The sequence below is a fragment of the Anas platyrhynchos genome, chromosome 2 (genome assembly GCF_047663525.1).
Source record: "Anas platyrhynchos isolate ZD024472 breed Pekin duck chromosome 2, IASCAAS_PekinDuck_T2T, whole genome shotgun sequence".
Classification (NCBI taxonomy): Eukaryota; Metazoa; Chordata; class Aves; order Anseriformes; family Anatidae; genus Anas; species Anas platyrhynchos.
Window position 1 is genome coordinate 95,362,389 of NC_092588.1, and position 20,159 is coordinate 95,382,547.

Sequence of the window (20,159 nt, forward strand, 5' to 3'; positions counted from 1 at the left end):
TAGGTACTAATAATCCCACTGTATCTCTGACATTTTCTTTCATAGGAATTGTTCCCCTAGGTGCTGTTTTCCAAATATTTTTGTTTTAGCTTTTGAAATGGAAGTAGGCCTGATGTTACTATGAAGTTGATTTGAAAGAATACGCCATAAAATTTGGCCCTGTTTTATTTCAGTGGCTAATTTATCAGTTGGAGATGCTGGTCTGGAAGCCTGACTGAGCAAGGTTATGCTCAGTCTTTCTGGGCACCAATTCTTCTTTGGCCTCGTGCTCTCCTCCTCTTCAGTCTAAGAGAACAATCTGTATGAAAACTGATAAAAGCGCATTTTATGTGTATATAAACATTGGTACATTTAAAAAATATTATAGATGCTATGGTAGTAGTAAATATTACAAACAAGCTGCATTTCTGGGTTGAAGTAAATGCTATACCCACTCTATTTTCATATACATAAAACATATATATATATATATATAAATATATACTAATCACAAGATCATGTGATCTGGGGGTGTGGGGGTGCATTGTAAGTGGTTCTGGTTTCCCCCCCATTCACAGTTTGATGCCCCAGACTCGCTGTACTGTCCCGGTGTCTGGGTAATGAGTGAGCTCTGGAACAAGCAGAACCCGATGTCTTTCTGCACACTCTGCTGTAAAATAGAAAAAGCAGCACAGGGGATGTTGTGGCCTTTTAACAGTCAGTCATAAAAGCAATGAATCCTTCCCGCTGCTTCTTATGATCTTCTGCTTTGTACTCAGTGAGGTTTTATCCAGCATCAGAGGGGCTGGAGTTAAAAGCTCCTTAGGAGGGATGGGAGTGAGGGCTGGGTAGGCTTGGGGAAGTCACTGGAGGCAGCCGAGGATGAGGAAGGCAAAAGCATCCCAGGACATCCATGGGGAGGTAAGAAGGGCCCTGAAAGGATCTCCAGGCTGTGCTCTTTAGGGGTGTACTACGCCCCCATTTTGCTATGCCCCTGGATGCGCTGCCTTTGATGGCACCCTTTGGCAATAAAACGGGCTGTCTCCCCAGGACATACCACGTAGCAGGCATTAGTTCAGGCCTTGCTGTAGCATTACGCCTTCAAATAGCTCCTTGCTAATTCTGTCTCCCCTCTTTCCTTACACCACAGCCCCCACCCCCAAACACGAAGACTGTTTTTTCTCAGATGCGCTCAACTTAGAAAGCTGGTGAAAGTGATGGTTACTACCAATACAATTGCGGGGAAAAACGACAGGCAGTTCAGATCACATCCTTTTATGTCTTTATTTGCCAGTTAAGATCCTTTTAATCCATCAATGAAAATATGCAGAACACCAGAAAACCATGTTTTAAGCAGCACATACCAGTTGGCTGAGAATAAGCTAACTACATTCCCCAAGCAATGTAAAGTAACAATGCACATCATCTTCCAGAAGAAGAAACAAACAGATATTGCAGCTGAGAGGCACAGCAGGCAGCTTCCGTACAAAGTAGTTTGGCTATTTAAAATGCTAGAACCAGTCCTTGTCCGCTTCTCCAACCCCACCCCCCGCCCCCAAAAGTCCTACTATAATTTAAACACTTTTTTTTCCTATCTACATAATATATAAAATATAAACTCTGTTTACTTTTAACACTTATTTTTCTTGATAAATAGCTCTTTAAAATATCTACTGTACATATGTCCATGCGTTGACATTTTATATACATAGTATTTATATATATGTATGTATGTCTGAAAAACAATAAATATATACTTAATATTGACACAGCAACAAACTGAACATACTCCCATTTTCAAAATCAAATCAAAGAAAACCAGTACAGACAGAAACAGTGAGTGTAATTTGTGAAGCACGGCACAGCAGGGAGCTTTGATTCCTGCCCTAGCTGGGCATCAGGTATGCCATGTACATGTACTTGAGTGGTTTGCGCTGTTGACATCTTTACTGAGTTTGTATTAGAAGTTACTTCAAGTCAAGTACCCTGTATGCCATGTGTAACACAGACTGAGAGTAAACCTAGTGGGAAACGAGAGAGACCCGCCTCGTGACTTGCAGTAGAAGGAAAGAAGAGGGAGGCAAGCAAGCCTGATGGATGGTGTAAAAGGAAAAGGGAGTAATGGATGGTAGCACATGGCTGCAAGGTCGTAAATGACCACAGTAAACACGTTAATAGATTTAAGTGCTTTTAAAGACGATGGCTGGCACTGCTGCAAAAAGTGTTTTGACCATCTACAGCTAACACCATGTAATGAACCAGTTTCCCCTCTGCCACAAGAAGACACAAATGAAACCCAGATGGCCAAATTCAGATGCTGGAATGGGGTCACTGCATGACACCGCAAGACTACAGGTTCAGAGCCAAACCTGCCCAAGGGCAGCTGAACATGGATGGGATTTTTTGAAGTGTGAACTTGAAACAATTTTAAAAACCTGCAACTCCAAATGGTTAATTTCACACATGCCAAAACATAGTAAAATGGATTTTTTTAAAACTTCATTTCAAAACAGTGATCTTTAAAAATGGAACTTAATCCCAAAAGAAAAAATAAAAAAGACCACCTACAAACACATTTTGTGTTCAATTTTGGATTGACTACAGCGATTTTGTTTACTCATTTAACTGAAAATGATGAATAGAAGCTATTTCAGTTTGACCTAAGCTGATACCCTTCACTTGCCAACCCCATTTCTTTGTTTGGCAGACTTAAAAAAGCTATTACTTGCCTGGGCTCTGGCTTCATACGCTCAATAAGTCATGAGATTATGACAAAGGATCATGAATGCAGCATTAGGTACAGTCCTGTCTACTGAAAATTTCTTTTCATGAGCAAATGGAAGTGGGCAGTTATTGTTAAGGGGAAATTGTTTTTATTGGTCAGACTTCACCAGCAGCTCAAGAGAGAGGAAATTTAGAAACAGAAATGACTGCCAATTATTATTCATTCATACATCATCTCTAAAATTTACAAGCTTTGCTCCCCACAAGTAAAAACTTCAACAAGAAACTGCTGTCCTGAATAATCCTGACATTTCACAACTAGTCCTAAACACCCCAAGAGCACTACAGAGGTCAAAGAGTCCAGTGTTGAGTTTCATACATACTTAAAGGTACATCACTAGGTCACTGGAGCATCAGGCCAATGCGTTGGGTATTTGCACAAAGCCCAAAATCTACTGGATGCTTTTAAACCACCATAAATACAGAACTTAACAGTGAAGAGACTGTAATTTGTAATACTTTACACTGAAGGTAATAGATAAAAGTCAAATCTAAAATTTCTCAGCAACAAGAAATTGTCATCAGCAATTTCTGGATCTCTGTGAGGACACAATACTATGTTTATCTTTACCCATGAAATAAAATCTGCTTTTTTTTGGTAGTCATTTTCAATTGTCTGGGTCTTTTCCCCTTCGTATGGACACAGAAATTAACAACGTAACACAGAATTGAACTGTCTTTGTGCTGTGACCAAACAGAGCAGAAAAGCCTCCTTTTTTGAATGGCTGAACTTCCAGGACAGCTGTTAACTCGTACAGTCACTGTGATTCAAAAGCTACCCAAAAGAAGGAAACACTAAGAACAAAGTGGAGAGTGCCTCTGATTGCCCTGTGTTGGCTGGGCAGGAATTTCTCATGTTTTCAGCCAAAGCAAAGGATGAACTCCGCAGCAGTCCATCCTGAGCCTAAATTTGTCTATGCAAGCCCTGATTCTCTGCCTTATAGGCTGCATGGGTAAGGACCTATCATCTCTACTCAGTATTTTGTATCTACACAGCTAAAATACTACTAATTTAAAACATGCAAGATATTAGAAATAGGAAGCCCTAAAGCTCTTGCAGAGTTCTTCATCTCCGCATGGAACTTGAACGAGGTCAGCACTAAGGGTGTGCGTGCATCTACCAAGAGCACAGAACAGATGCTGCTTCGTCAAGGGCAGGGCCCCTCCTGGGGCTCCCTGACACAGAGGTGGATCAAGGTTGCTGCTCTCACCCTCAGGCAGAGCAGATCTCACCCTCTGCGCCACCATTTTCCCCTTTGGCATGGGCACAGAGGTACCAGGCTGCAGGCACGCCTTCCTTCCACTCGCCGCTGCAACTACCATTCTCCCTGTTGCACCTGGAAGGGCTTCAGCTCTCCCCTGCTGCTGCACAGGGACACAGGGAAGGGCTGCCCTTCCCCTGCTGTGGAGCCCATACAATTCCCACTGAAAATAGGACATCGTCTCTCACCTGACCATCCCAGTACTGGAAGAAATCCCTGCAGAGCAGCAGAGCACTTCACCCAGGCTCTCCCCTTTGGTTCTTTTTGTCTTTGGCAACAGACCATAATGTTCAGTATACAGTGTGCACAGGTAAATGGCAAAGGAAAGAGCCTCTCTACAGGAGCCCTAGGAAAGATTAATGAACATATCTCATCTAGTGTATGAACATGCTCACTTGGGGGCTACTGTAAATTCCAGCAGTAGCCTCAGTTTGGCTATTAGGCCTGCACCAATTCTAGCAGTGTTCATCTCAAATCTTGTGGCACAGCATTAAAGAACAGCATTAAAAGTGCAATTCCAAACATATGCTCCCTGGTGCAGTACCGCTTTGAGTTCAATCAAGTACACCTCTTCTAACTCCTGCTCAAATCCTTAAACCCAGCGTGAACTCCAGAGGCTGCTTAGGGCAATTCAATGTACTTTCAACTGTACCAAAAGAGCAGAGGGTTTCATACTGCCAAGAAAGATCCCAGACTGTAAAGTAACATTTATTTTTAGAATACTAATACCTGTTCTTCAAATAAACCAAGTCCTTGCTCCTCTTAGCCAGGTGGAAGTTTAGTGTATTTACAAGCGACACTATAGCACCTTCACCTCCTTGAGAATGGAAAAAATGTCATACAATCCTGCACGTATGCTGCTACTGCTGCCGTCCCAGCGAGGTAACAAGTTCACCTAAATCTAGCCTAACATCTATGCTGCTGGCAGAAGAGGAGGTCCCACCCTGCCCCTGCTCATCCTGGGAGCACCACTGTGTTCACCAAGGGAGCTGTACAGGATTTGGTAAGCTGGTACTAATACCAGCATCAGATGGCATTAAATCAGATAGCAAAGCATTAGATTTTATTTCTGCTAAGCAGCAATATCTGCACTGGTAAGTCTGCAGAGGGGATGGATAATGTGTGTCACCTAAAGCTTTGGATCCAGGACATAAAGGTCAAGCTCAGTAGTACTATCCCTATTCTCTGCATTTTGCCTGGGTTCACTGCAGAGGGGCTGTCTATGATTCCAACATATCTTCTTCCAGCTGGCATCACAAAACCCAGAAAGACATGGAAACAAATAAAATGCAGATAAGAAAAGCTGTCCACATTTGTGAACCAAAACAAGGTGCAAAGACACGAGCAGCAATTCCAGCACAATGGCCAAAGCACTAAGAAGCAAGATTCACTAACATTTTGGTCCATGTTTAGTTCCAGTTTGGGATGATATTTAACTAGACATATGTTTACTTATCCACCAGGCTTACATTCATAATTTGAAATTGCCAGCATTTTCAATAAAGGGCTTGTGCCTAACAATATAAAAATCTCCCTTGATCCCTTTGGGGCTAATTCATTTTTTCAGGAGAGAGGATTTCTTTATCGAACTTGATTTCCTGTATTTTTTTTGTGCATTTTTAAGAGCTAGAACTGTGCAGCATGGTATACCACGACAATTACAATTGGGAAATTCTAGTTGGCACAGATACTACTACAGGAATTCTCAGAGAAATCAGTTCTAGGAAAAACATCCAAACTTGTCAAGAGCTGCTTCCAAGAAGGAAAGATGAAAGCTTGCCCGAGGCCTCAGCAGAAGCGGTGTGCCCCAGAGAAAAATGCTAGAACTGGCAGAACAATCTGGGTAGAAGCAATTCTCTGTTTGGTTGTGTTTTTTTTTGTATCATGTCATTTCTTCTTTAGTCACATCCTTACACTTCAGGGAGTATTTAATGAAAAGTCACACGTATACACCCTTTAAAAATGAAGCACACACTAGTAATTTTGGGGTGGGATTCAAGTTTCCTAATTTGCAGCACTAAAAGTGGGAACAGGACAGGCAGGAGGATACAGCAATCAGAGGAAGTCATTTGAAGGAGCTCTTCAGAAGCCCTTAGTGCTCCTAAAAATACTAAAACTGTTAGTGCTTTTTAAAAAAAATCTAAATTATTCTGATTGTTCTCTTTCTAACCTAAAATGGCAACAGTAATCTAATGGCCTTGAGAAAGAGAGTCATATTTTCTTTTAATTTACCAAATTGTTAATAATAGTTAATAATCCAAACGTTTTCCTCTTTTCCCTAGACAAAATTAACAAAATAAAAAATACAAACTGAAAAGGTTTTCATCAATTTTAAAATGATTTAATGCTATATGCTTTTTCTACTTCTTTCCTATCTAAAGACTTAGTGCTGTACACACATAAGCACAGGAGCAGCTTTATGCAGAACAGCAGTATCCCCATTTACTGGGATAATACATGTGCCTTTCACTATATTCTTATAAGAACTGAAAGAATATATTCTTTCATGACTGCAATCTAAAACATTTAAAAGGACAGGACAAACACATCAAAAGTTTGTCCACCCCTGCACTGACGACAGGGAACAATTACTACAGTACCAATAGCTAGCTACTTTAAGCAGGTAGAGAAGTGAGGGTCTTAAGTTTCCCTGGAAATGACAGGAAATCTTCTCCCCCCCCCCCTTTTTTTTTTGACTCACACACACCACTTGGTGAGCGTGAAACCTTCTGGATTGAGCTATGTGAAATTAATTGTTGGTGTAAACGTCTCCAGTGAGAGCTCACAAAGGTTTAAAAGAACTGTCTAAGCATCAAATGGTTTTCTGTTGGATTTCTGTTTTTTTTGTTTTCCACCTAAAACCGAAATGCGAGATGAATTCACTCAAAAGTGAGTCCCAGACACAGGAAATTGAGTGTAAACCTTCATAAGACTAGCCTGAGTTCAGCTGTATAATAAACCCCACCAGCACTACTGTTTCATGCCACCTGACATTCATGAAGGTTTTGCACAACCCATTTTCATCAGCAAATCTGTACAGCTAATGCTGCAGCTTAATGTAAGCTCACAGAAGGCCCTCGCTTCCTTAACACCACGGCATACGCGCTGTGGTTGAGGGCTGCTTCATAAAAGCCACGTATTTTTCTACTTAATTGTGCTTTAAAAGAAATGACAAAACAACTAATTAAACCAACACATAGAAGCTCCTAAAAAGCTGTATGAAAAGTGAGCTGCCAAGATTTTCTATACCACCCGACACTTTCACACCAAGTCCTGTTACTCTGTGTGTTAGAGGTGCAGTAGTACAGCATGGTGGTGTCAGCTGTCATGTTAGGAACCATTCATGTCAAACACTACAGAAAATTTGATGACATGACAGTACCTTCACAGCCCTCTGGTACGTCAGGAAAATCTTAAAGGACCTTCCCAACCTTTCACAGTAAACACAATTGGATAATCTGAAGCACCTGCAAGCAGGAGATGAGTCCATGATTTATCTTTCCAATCAGCCAGCTAATACTGTTATTAAAACAGTTATGTCAGCTCTTAACTCTCCTATCCATTTTGGGCATTGCTTTCTTACCACTTTGGTATTTCGCCACCAACGGGCTTAGTTGATCCAAACACTGTACTTCCTCCCCCAATATCCTCTGCTGTTTGCAAGATGCCCAAGCCCTTCACAAGGGCTGAGTTACCATTTCCTTTAAGAGCTGTCTGGTTCCTATTCTCTCCTAGGAGCTGAGTGGAGCTAGCAGTACAGAGACATCCTGCTCTTCCTCATGGCTTCACTGATTAAGTACGCCGGGCTCAGTTCTGGCTCCTCGGTCATGATCGAAATGTTCTGCCACTCCCCCAGCTGGTTTGACTTTTTAATGGTGTCCACCACACACAGGGCATAAAGACAGTCGTCAAAGGTGGCGGCCATTGTGAGAGGCCTCCCGTCCCAGGTCCTCCTGTCGTCCTGACCCTCAAATGCCTGCCGGACAGCTTGGACCATCTTAATGGTGCCTCGGAGGTACGGGGATGGGATGTCGCTGAATGCTTTCTCTGGAAGTAAGGAATTGCTGACCGGCGTGGAGTCCTTCAGCAGGAGCTCCCGTTGAGGAGAGCTGTTGCTCTGTCCATAGAGATCAGTGCCTATTACAATCAGCCGGCCTGCCGAACCCACCACAATGATGTCTTGTTTGAACTCCCCAGGGACATTGAAGTTGAGCGTCACCGTGCAGCACACGCCACCCTCCAGAACCATCTGAAACGTACAGAAGTCATCACTGGTGATCTGCCGTATCCCCTTGATGTGGTCTGTCTGCTTCACGAAGGTCTTGAGCAAGCCATGCACCTTCACGGCCTTCTGGCTGGTGAGGAAGGTCAGGAGATCGATAATGTAGGTGCCAACTGAGTGCAAACCTCCGCCTCCCATCAGGTCATCACAGCTCCAGTTGTACTTTTTGCCCAGCAGGCTTCCACTGTGAACCTGCACCTCGCACACCAGCAGCTCCCCCACATAACCCTCCTGGATCAGCTGCTTCATTTTCACGAAGGCGGGCAGGAAGCGCAAGACGTTCCCCATAATGCTCATGAGCTTTGGGTAATAATGAGCCGCAGTCATCATCCTGAAGGCATCCAGGGGAGTTGCTGTTCGGTCACAGATGACATTTTTTCCAATGCCTGAAAAACATTTACAAAAGAAGTCAACAACAAAAATATATAACTCAGAGCATCGCAGCTACTCTTAAAGACTAAGTCAAGGAGAAAGATCCTCAAAATAAAAATACTTCAATATTGTGCTAAAGGCACAAAGATTCCCTCTGGCACACATGTAACAGTTTCTTTAGCACCACAGTGAAAATGCATTCCTTTCGGTTCTTAAAATGCACTCCTGCCTAAAAATAGCATGAAAACAAGGGTCTGGACAGATAAGAAAGTAAGCTAAGATACAGTGGACTACTACTGCACATTTGCCACCTTCTGGGAGCTGGCACAAAACTAAATCCCTCAACTCTGTCATCTCACAAATGTCTCTTCTGTGATATCCTGCCTATAGGGAGTGCTTCCAGGAGCTGAATCTGAGCTTCACATTCAAAACCCTGAGGCATACGAGTCACACAACCCCACGTCCACAGTAATTTAATGTAGGTACACTAAAAAGTCTGGGCTGGTCTTCTCAATGGTCTTGCTCTGTCATCCTTTCCATTCAGACTGGACTTGTTGCATGATTTAAAATCTAAATCTTTCTTCTTACAAAATGCTGTGCTATTCTGACAATGGCAGGCATTTTTTTGAAGGAGTTCTGCTAAAATGTCATCATTGCATCCACGGTGCCACAGGAGAGATACAATTGCTTCAAAACAGGTCAAATGTAGCTGTGACAATCTGTTCCCTCACAGAACTGCCCATATGTGCACAGTGTTTACTGAAGCTTGCACAGTGATCCTGTTTTACCTGACCATCAAGGTGTGCAGCTGAATGCAGTGCAGGTTGAGATGCATGAATAATGGTTTTATTGTTGATTTTTCTTTGTCAAATACTTCCATTCTGTACCCATACACACACATAGTGACAGAGAAGCAAAGTAACAGCTGAAGCACTATAGTAGTAACTAGCTTGTGGAGAGCAACACAGGATGTGACCAAGGAAAAATTACTTTGCGTCTTCCCAGGTTCAGCATTAATTAACCAGAGGCATCAGACCAGGGGCATCTGTCACCAGCGTAAATGAGCAGTGACTTTATACAAGGCCTGTACTTTATTTAAGGCTTTTGACATGGCATAAAAGAAAAAGACAAGTTTTGAAGTCTCCACTTGCCTTTATACTTGCATACATACATCATTTTTTTTTTCTTAATGAGCAATATTATGTGAGCCATACAACACCCTACAGTATTAAATATGATTTCTGCCTTGGGAACCTGGGGCTATAGCTGGGCCTGGCATTTAGAAGGGCTGAATTTCGATCCTGTCTGCTGGAGTCCAGATTAATAAATCTGGTAAATCACTAAATCTCTTTGTGTTTTGATTCTTTGTCTCTTAAGACAGAGGAGAAACTCCATTTTCTTTAAATAGATGTTATGAGGATAAAGTTTTTCATGTTTTGGAGCTGTCTGGATGAAGTCAAATAAATACAGACAGATGGCAAGGATCTGTCTGAGCCCGGTTATATGAATATTTAAAGCCCTGACTGCAAGAAGAGGGTCACAGTCCAATCATTCAATAACCAACTTATCCACACTGCCTAATTCCCAGTTTTTGTCTGCTGCTATTTGAGTAGCTGAAACTGGACTGAGGGCTTTGACCACTGAAGTGGCACTCACATCTAGTAACAGACAAAAAGGGAAAAATCTTCCTTCAACTTGCTTCTATTTACCTTCTACATAATCAGATCTGTACAAAGATACTCACTTTCCTTCCACACTAGATAGGAATCCTCTACTCAATGGCCATGGTCTTCCTTTCTCACTTTTCTTTCTCATCTTTACAGACTACTATTGGCGACTGAGTTGATATTTTCAATCTTACAGCACTCTTTTTCCTGCTCCTGAATAATATTTTTCTGCATGTCTTTGATATCAGAGACTGCATTCATCCACCCACCCTATATTCCCCTCATAGCTCCAGGTATGCCAGGATACAGATCACTAATACTCTTTGCAGAGAGATTTTAGTCTGGCAAATTAGTTATCAAAATAAGAGAAATCTTAGGCAGTCAAATCGTCCTGAAACAGCTACTTGTCCCCCACACCCTACAGCATGATCTGACCGTTGAGCCACGCATTCAACTTTCTGCTTCAGCGCAGCTTGTATCATAATGCCTCAGAGATGTCTCTCACATCTCAGCTGGGGTCTATGCAGGCACTCACCTCTCAAGATATGCAGCTCTACACGTGCATGTGAGGAAAAGGGTGTCCTTTCACTGGGCACTGGACACTGGGGACAACTTTTTGCAGTGTTCTCAATATCATGCACAGTGGGGGCTTGGTCCTTGACTGGCAGGGAACACCTGGGGCTGTCATAATGTAAGTACCAAATTATGATTATAAATATGAAAGAGAAGCTTAGGGGATTTCACTTTCCTTATATTCAAGAAAAATTGCTGTTAGGATCAATGTAAGTCAGGCACACATGCAAAGAAAAGGGAAGAGCCCTCAATATTTCTATGGAGACAGGGAAAATGTGGAGTTCTGTATTTACTCCTTTCACCATTTCAACCTTTTTGAAAAGGTTGAAACCTGTTAATTACAGCAAATCCAAAATGCAAATGTTCCTAGAGCCTGTGCATATGCTGATAATACATGCTGCACTCTCATCCCTGTCAAGGATTTAAGCAGATTTTTGCTTGGTGCCCAGAAAGCTTTTATACTCCATTAAAGCTTGTGTAAGGCTCTTCCAGTATGAAGCTGTTCGGCACTTGAGCGTGTACACACTACAAATCTTTGTCTTCTCTGTAGCTCCAAATCAGAAAGCAGACACATTAGCTTTCTTGAAACATGGAGAGAAGATGAAAGATTTGCTTAATTTAATTTACAGGAATAGTCTGGTGTGTTTATGCAACTAGACTAAGAAACTGGATGATCAAATTGCCATCGTTTTTTGCTCTCCTCTCTGTGCTCCCTTCACAAAAGCAGAAAAAAAAGGCACCTTTTCCCTTTGAGCCACTCTAAAGCAGACACATGCAGACCAGAGAGCAGTGTGAAACGAAAATCACCCTTCTCAATGCTGACAGCCTGGTGCAGATGTGTGATTCTGCCTGCAGGTTCTGAAGGAGCGTTCTTGTGCAATTGGCCTAGACACAACATCCACTCCCATTCTCCTGGCCTAGGGTTGGGGTATAATCCTGGCCACGACTTCCTAAGAGAGATGCAATTGTTACCCCCTGTCATTCTGTAAATGTGTTTTGCCATTTCACACATCTTTGACAATCACACTACAGCTGACAGAGCTTCATCAGTTACGTAAGAGCAGGGATGTGCAGTCAGCTTGTTTCAGCAAGAAAGCACAATATATTTATCCATGGTGATAAGCAATAGAGTCAAATACAGCTCATTGCATGAAATGACACACTTCCCTCCTGAGTTGATTTCTCAAGTTCTTAGGCTAACTGAAGAAGAAAAATAACCTAATTTACTTATTTACTGTTATTCTTGTTGAGCTCTCTGCATACCCTTCTCAGTCTCTCTGCTTGGCCATCCTTCAAAAACAGACAGTGCAGTGCCAGCCAGGTGGTGAATGTGACATGGGACTTCTCTGATGTGGCACCAAACAGGGGAGAGCTCACCCCTGTGCCCAGCACTCCTGAGACCAAAGCTGCCGCTGGGGAATGTGGGGAACGTGTCTCCTAGAAAAATTCCCAGGAGTGCAGGCTGACTCTCTGAAGTCCATGCACAGCTGCCATGTAGGTTATCAGCCTCAGACGCTCTCCATCCCCTGGTGCTCCAGGCACAGACAGCGAGAAATGCAACGAATCTGCATTAACAGATCTTTATTGATGACATAGGCAATGGGTTGAGTGCACCCTCAAAAAGTTTGGAGACGACACCAAGCCGAGTGGTACAGTTGATACAACAGGAGGAACGGAAGCCATCCAAAGGGACCCGGACAAGCTTGGGAAGAAGGAGGTGTTCAAGATGAAGATGAGGCCCTGGGCAACCTGATCTAGTAGGTGGCATCCTGGTCATGGCAGGGGGTTGGAACTGGGTGGTCTTTAAGGTCCCTTCAAACCTGAGCCATTCTGTGATGATATGATAACAGGCTCCACCCTGTGGTGCCAGTGAGCCACACGTGCCCACATGTCAGGAGGCCATGAGGTGGGAACTATATTTGCCCCAATAGTTCTGCTCCTCTGAGACCCTCCAGCAGCAAAAGAGGAAAAAGGGATCTGGTCCATCCATGAGAGAGACCAGATCCCAAAGCCAATGACTTCGGTACAATGTGCTCTCACAGTCCTTAAAAATGTGGAAGGATGTGAGTTTGAACAAAATGACGCAAGAGAATTTGACTTATAGGTCTGACAACTGCTTGGTTCCTTTTTAAAATGAGCTAAAGTTTCCAGAGTAGGTCCGCACAACAAAACCACTACTAACATCAGTATTTTCTCTCTTCTCAGTGTCTCACAAGGAAGGCTAAGGTCTGAATGGCCCACCTTGACTATCCTTGATCTTCTAAATAAAACCTCAACAACTTATACACAAATCTGCATGTATTTTAAGAATATTATTTAAGAACAGTGATTTCTGAAGGCGTGTGTATCCAACCAGTTCGCTAGAAGCAGTTGAAGAACGAGAATAAAATTTTCTGTTATCATTGCTGCTACCATTGTTTTGAGTGAAGATTTATCTAGCATCTTAGGCTGAAAAGTCAGATTTTATCAATTATCTAACAGTTTGTCACCCACCTCACAAAAGTATTTTTTTTTTTTGTTAGGAAGTCATGTGATTATTTGCAAACTTCAGCCTTCACTTCAGAAAAAAAGGAAGCCCTTGTGATGTGGAGATAATTTTGAAAGCCAAACAGCCAAAAGTGAGTGGCAAGTAGATACAGGTCAGGGCAGCAGCAGTTGATTTTTTTTTTCTATGCAAGTACAGGGAAGAGTAAGGAGTTAGATCAGAAATTTAAATCCAGATTTTGAAATTCCTGGGGTCTGCAATTCCTCATCTCACAGAAGGCTCTAACCCCTCAGCTGCCAGCAGCCCAAGTTGCTTTGTCCCTATCATGTCCCCATGCTACAGAGCCTAGGAATGAGCAGAGCTCCTGGGCACAGGACCTGGGGGGGCGTACAGCGCTTCTGTGAGGCGCAGACTTCCCCAGATCTGCAATCTGCAGTGTCAGCTTGTTTCCCCGCTGCTCTGATTGCTTCAAATAAGGCCAGCCCTATTTCCACAGGAAAATAATAATTAAAGTATCCACCACTGACTGGAGCAAGACTACTTCTCTATCTCTTCAGCCCAGGACATGAGGCCCCAGTACGATATTTTTTCTTCCTCCTATTCACAAGAAAATCAAAAAGGACTTCATTTGGAGTCTGGGCATATAATCAAAACCCTCACCAACACCAGAAAGATTCATCAGTTAGCAGTCGCTACCTATTGCTCTTTGTTGGGATGGGACTGAGAGAGAAAGGGGAAAACAACATCTTGCTGGCCTAAGCTAAATTAGTCAGCACAAAAATACATTTATAAAGCTAAAGGAGAGCTGTTAACACTCAAGGAATAAATAGTCTGAGAGTTTCCGCAAATAGAGGAGTTGTGGAAGGGCATGCTTACCAGCTTATTTCAAATGGAGGATTTTAAGCATTTATATCAGATTATAGCATCTTCTTTAAAATGTTTTTGTTCATTTGTTTTTAAAAAGCTAATTCAAAATTGCATTCTAAATAGTGACAATCCACATTATTATTACTACAAACTCCTGATATGATTTCAATAAATAAATATGGGAACATTTTTCTTCACAGATCTTGCCCATTATAGATGCTGTTGCCTTCAGCTCCTATGCAGAATTAGAGGGAAAATCACTACTGGCACTCAGTTCTGTTCACAGCTTGTAAGACACAGTGCAGTGATATGTGTTATATTATTAGTGCACTTATTACTATCTGTAATCAGATCACAGTTTCAATTCCAATGCACTTTAATATGGTTTGCAAATACAAAACAGTATCACCTAACATGTGAATGAGGAATAACTCATTTACATTTTTCCAGCGCTATACTATTGACTAATTAAGCTGAGATACACAGCTGCTTTTATAAATGTGACCGACTTAGCAAACAAGAAGTAGAAAAATTAGTTAAAATGCCCTACTTTGCTCTAAATCAGTGGTTTTGGCCGTATTGATGAAAGACCTTTCCTTAGGAAAACATCAAAAATCATTGGCAAAACCAATGACTTAAATCAAAAGTCACTACGCATTCAAATTGTTGATTTACAGCAATTTGCTCTTCTGCACAAATGTACACATGTCATCAACCATCTCAGAAGCCACATAAGGCGCCGGGAGCCAGTGCATGGAGCCTGCACAAACATCAAATTGATGTTTGATACAAGCTGAGCGTCAGTAGAGCTGTGTATTTTGCATATTCCCACACAAGACAGAGATCTGTTTACAATTCTAATGATGCTAGTGTACTGTGCTACTGCAGCCCCCTTAGATACTCAGAAAACGCCCTTCTGTTTCTATCTTGCATAAAAATTAAAATAAATTCTGGCATGTACCTACATACAAAAACATACAGAATTGATTTTTCCCTAGATAATGACTCCAGAAATCCTCACAGCTATTTAAACCCTTCCCTTCTATTCTTTTCTTTCAAATGTGCAAATACAGCATTTGATGGCTGTAATTTAGCCAGGACCTCAAAAATCCTTTATACTTGAAGACTCTTAATAAAAGCAGGGGGTTGTTAGTGAAAAAATTCTCTTTCCCTCCCAAATCCATCACAGCCCAAGACACCCAGCAGACAGGGGAAATGACCTGAGCTGCAACTGCCCTGAACTGCTGCCCCCAGAGCTGAAAGCAGATGAGAGCAGGTTATTTTTGCTGTTACAGACCTGTCTTCAGTAAAGCCTCAGAACCATGCTCCCTTTCATCTGAGGCCAGAACAAACCAGTTCAATACCGGCCTGTATTTCTAGCACAGGTGTACCAGAAAGACACACAACATTCAGATTGCCTCTCAGAAACTGCATGCAAACACAGAGCTTGGAAGCTGTGGCTTGTGCAGCCACTTCTCATTTACTTTAAGTTTTGATATCTGGGCAGGCTCTTCAGTCTCTGAGATACAGTAATCATGCAGTCAGTTTAACATGTTACATGCACACTAAACCATAAACTACTACATTAGCACTGATCAAACATGACTTTCTGATGTGCTCTTCAATCACTGCAATGCTACTAGGTGAGTGTTACTCCCTCTGAAATACAAATCTGCAAACTGCCCAGTGCCAGTGCTCTTTCCCCACTGAGCTGCATATGCTGGCTATAAGGATGCTTTGGCCCTTGTTGGAAGTTTCTGGAGTCAGTCCAGATGGGCTGCAGGCGATGCAGCAGATTCAAGCAGGAATGGGAACAGAAAGAAGGATGCTACAAGGTGGAAAGAAGGATGCTGGAAGGGGATGGGAGAGGCTGCAGCCATCAGCGCAGAGGAGGTCCGGCCACTCCAGGCACACAGCATGCCCAAGTAGTATCAGCAACATTCCCAGTCATCTGCGGTGCATCCTAAATGGCTCTCTGGTGCAATGCTCATGACAGTCCTGGTAGCATCTTTTCTGCAGAAAAAATAACAGCGGAGCAGGAAGGAGGAGATTGCAGAGAAAACAAGAACCCTCCTGGACAGGAGGAAGGGATGATGACTGAAAAGCTATCAACATTAAAATGTTGATACATGTGTTAGTTAAACTATTGCCCAACACGTGCATCAGACTTAGGGGAATACAATACTGGGACTCGTTGTTCTATGTGGCTGATACTCGTTTCTGATGTATTAAATGTGGGGATGAATGAATCACATACTGTAAAGCAATAAAAAGCTTTTGAATCCCTCAGAAAACGGTATAAATAAATGTGGGTATGTACATTTCTAGCAGAAGCAGTGGAGAAACTACTAGATTGCTGATCTGCCTTTATAATGAGGAGTGCGTTCTAGGCCTCCTCATGAAAACAATCATGCATGGTTACTGCACAGGTAATTCAAACACCTTTTCACACAGGACAAGGATTTTTTCTTACACACATAGATGACTCTGCTCTTATTAGATGCAGCCGCTGTCTGTATTGTGATACAGTAAAAATTACAGTGACAGTAATAACAATGGTTGTATTTATCATATCCAGTACACAATATGTCACCCAGTTCCTTAAATGGCTCAGAAAAAAAGCATTTATTTCAATCAATAGATCTGCCAGGCGAAAATTGATGCAAGACAATGTCTCTTTGAGGAAACCTTATTTAACAAAACTTTTGATGAGGAGATAAATCTGGATGATGAATGCCTAAGACTGGCATTAGTCACAGCTCTAACATTGGCTAAGATGATCTTTGTTAATCACAGATATGTATAGCTGCTGCAAAAGAGTCAAGTTGCTACAGCACGAGTCATAGCTCATGAACTGATTCGTATTAACAGGGCATGTGTGTATTCCTTGTCTGTGCTAAGTGTGAGGTAAAATAACAGCAAATTAAGGAACGTATTTTACTTTGCAAGTGAAACAGGCTGCGAAGGCACACGGAGTAATACACCTCGCCACTGGCAAGCAACAGCTCTTTTGTCCATAGTGTTGAGGGATTTCTTGAAAGAGCAAAAATCCCATGGCCTGCTGTAGCCGAGCAAACCAAGCCACCAGAGTAACTGTGAGAAGCTCCCACGGCAATGACTCCCACATCGCCCAATTAAGGAACTCAGAAAAATATTGTTACCAGCAGCTGTCCTCAAGGACAAAGTCTACGTGACTGCTAATCACAAGGGGGGTTCTTTTCTTGCAGGTGGGGTTGTTTTCTTATAGTTGTTTGTCTGAGTGCTTTTGACCAATAATCTTGTGTGAAACACTGTTCACCCCTGTTACGTTCTCTATAAAAGTTAGGCTATTCGGGCAATAAAATGGAGCATGATCTGACTCTGCTGGTGTCTGTCGTGCTTTCGGCCATGCTTCCTGCAACACCATAGCAAACCAATTGCTTCTGCAGCATTTACAAACCCTGAATCTCTTCCTTTCCATCAAAATGTTATGATGCACTTGCACTGTTATATATCAGAGTCGACAGGGATGAGACGCACTCCACAACTGTGGAGTGAAAGATTATATACGGTAAACGTGTATAATGTTTATACATGTCCGACCTGTGCACACCAGCACCAGAGACAGGGTCTCTGTTCACACCTCTCCTTCTGGTCCTGGTGCATGACACTGTGATTCCAGGTTTCAGGCTCTGGGTTTATCCTCACTGCTATAACGTCTTTTCCACACAACTGCTGCAAAGACTAAAACCTGTGTATTCAAATAAACAGAGAAAAACTGCTTGTGACTGCCTCGGCTGCGCTGCAACCATAGGTAAAAACAAAGTCCACTCAAGCGGACGCATGGTAAAAAGGAAAACCTTGCAGAAATGGAGCAGTTGCTGCTGCTAATGACACACGGCTGGCATCTCAGCCAACAGCTTAGGTGTCACCCAGCAAAGGAGGAATGCACAGCCCACATGAACAGAGCTCCCACATGAACAGCACTATAGCTGCAAACAGTCTTGACAAGTAAAAAGGTTCACGAGCTGTGGGTTTGCAGAAACGATATCAGCAGGGTCAGTGGTCTGCAAAACCATCCTAGGAAAAGGGAAGAAAGAGAGGCGACTGTTTTTCCTTGGAATAAAAAAAGAGATGCTGGGATCTTTGTAGGTAGCTGAGGAAAGGTGTGCGTGTGCATGGTGCCTCAGCTGAGCAAGTATACCTGCTAGCCCCAACAGATTGTAAGGATGCCTTCAGGAAAATGAGTGCCATCTAAGCAGAACCAGGATGAGAGAAGATCATAATGATGGCATCAGTCTTCATCATGTATTAATGCCAGTACCATCCTTCATTTGCACAGAGGTAGCAATTAGGATATGGATTAGGGCTATGTCTCTGCATACGTTGCTGTAGGTACAAATGCTGCTGTAGCAGTACTCAAAGCTCTTGGAAACAGAAATGGTTTGTTTAGGGATTGATGTTGTACAAGCACAATACAGATATGTGACCTCCCCTCTGAAGACCATGTGACTGTGACAGTGCACTGACATGAATCTAAGTTTTCTAGTAAGTCCACAATAATTTTGATTGCTGTTCACGTGGCTAGTCATGGACTTTTCAACTACAGCCTTTGATTTGGGAGTATAAAGCATGTGCATCACTGAATCCATAGGCAGTGTACCTGAGAGCAAGGAAAGTAACAAAGCCTGGCGTTACTATGTATGCCAGCACACTTGGCACGGCAAAGCAAAAGCCTCCAGCTCATTCCTAACATTTAGGAACGGGAGTTTAACACTTGGTTCACAACCCACCCAGCCTGTCATTCTGATCACTTCTCTGCAGGCATTTATGCAAATAACAGCAAAGGAGACAGAAATAAATGAAGCACTCCATATATTTTTAACTCTATACAAAAATTTAACTGCTAGAAAATCTAGAGAAGTTATAAATACACCCTGAAAAACTAACTAGTTGCACACTGCAAGGAAATGCTCCCAGCTAGAGATTACCCATTCAGGTACCTGAAACATGCTCAGACTTACACTCCCTGAGCCCTCCTTGCATGCTTTCTGTGCTCTCATGTGCACTTGGGAAAAAGTATATGGGACAAACTGTGCTGGCTTTCCTAAATTTCTGCTCAATTTTTATGCATCCAAACCCCCACCAAAACTACTGAGTACTCATATCCCTTTTGAGAACTTCTTTACACAAGAGAGGGGAAAAAAAAAGACTCCCCTACATACTGAGATAAACTGAGAATGGAAAACCATTCTACTTAGACCTTATTCAAGCAAACACTCATTAATGTCTATGGGATTTTAATTGTCTAAATAAAAAACTCAGTGAAAATCTCTGTATTTGGTCCTTTACTTGTTCCAATTACTCTAAATTCCTCTATTCACCTTCTAGAACAAAATGTATGCCATCAGTCCAGCATATTGTAACACCCTTCTCTACCATGGAAATGAAATCACAGGGCAATCACAGTCCATGCTCAATTGTTATTCTCATGAGGCATTGTTATCTGTCTTTAAATACCTTTCTTTCTGCACTACCTGACAACAGCTAAATGCCCAGCTGTTGCAAAGGCTTTGGTAGGATTAGAAAATCAGGCAGTTCAAATTTCAGCTGAAATTTCTTTCAGCTTTCTTTTCCATCACAGAATTGTTTATGCTTACTGAGTCAGATAAATTTATGGCTGATAATTAGAGTTAATTTTCTTTATGTTTCTCTTGTCTACCCTTTCTACCCCCATTAAAAGTAGCAAGTTGTAATCGGTACTAAATGAGAAACTGACAAAAGAGAAACAACAGACTCATGTCTGCACGTAATTAATGCAGCCATTATTTTGGCAGTTTTTACAGGATTTGGGAGGCTTTAAGAACACTGAAAAACTACATCTCATCAGCCAGGTGATGGGAAATGTG

General features: G+C 42.2%; 1 protein-coding gene across 3 annotated transcripts in view; it reads right to left on the reverse strand.

Moving 5' to 3' along the window:
* Positions 1-1,238: 1,238 nt before the first annotated feature.
* GFOD1 (Gfo/Idh/MocA-like oxidoreductase domain containing 1) overlaps positions 1,239-20,159 on the reverse strand; it is a 66,685-nt gene continuing 47,764 nt past the window's right edge. For 2 of the 3 annotated variants that reach the window (XM_038174430.2, XM_038174431.2), the window contains exon 2: positions 1,239-8,693. In XM_038174430.2, the coding sequence (XP_038030358.1) occupies positions 7,774-8,693 (920 nt within the window). In that variant the 3' untranslated portion in view covers positions 1,239-7,773. Of the gene's footprint in view, positions 8,694-10,881; positions 11,021-20,159 lie in introns of those variants that run through there. The other variant, XM_072033227.1, reaches the window with a different exon arrangement.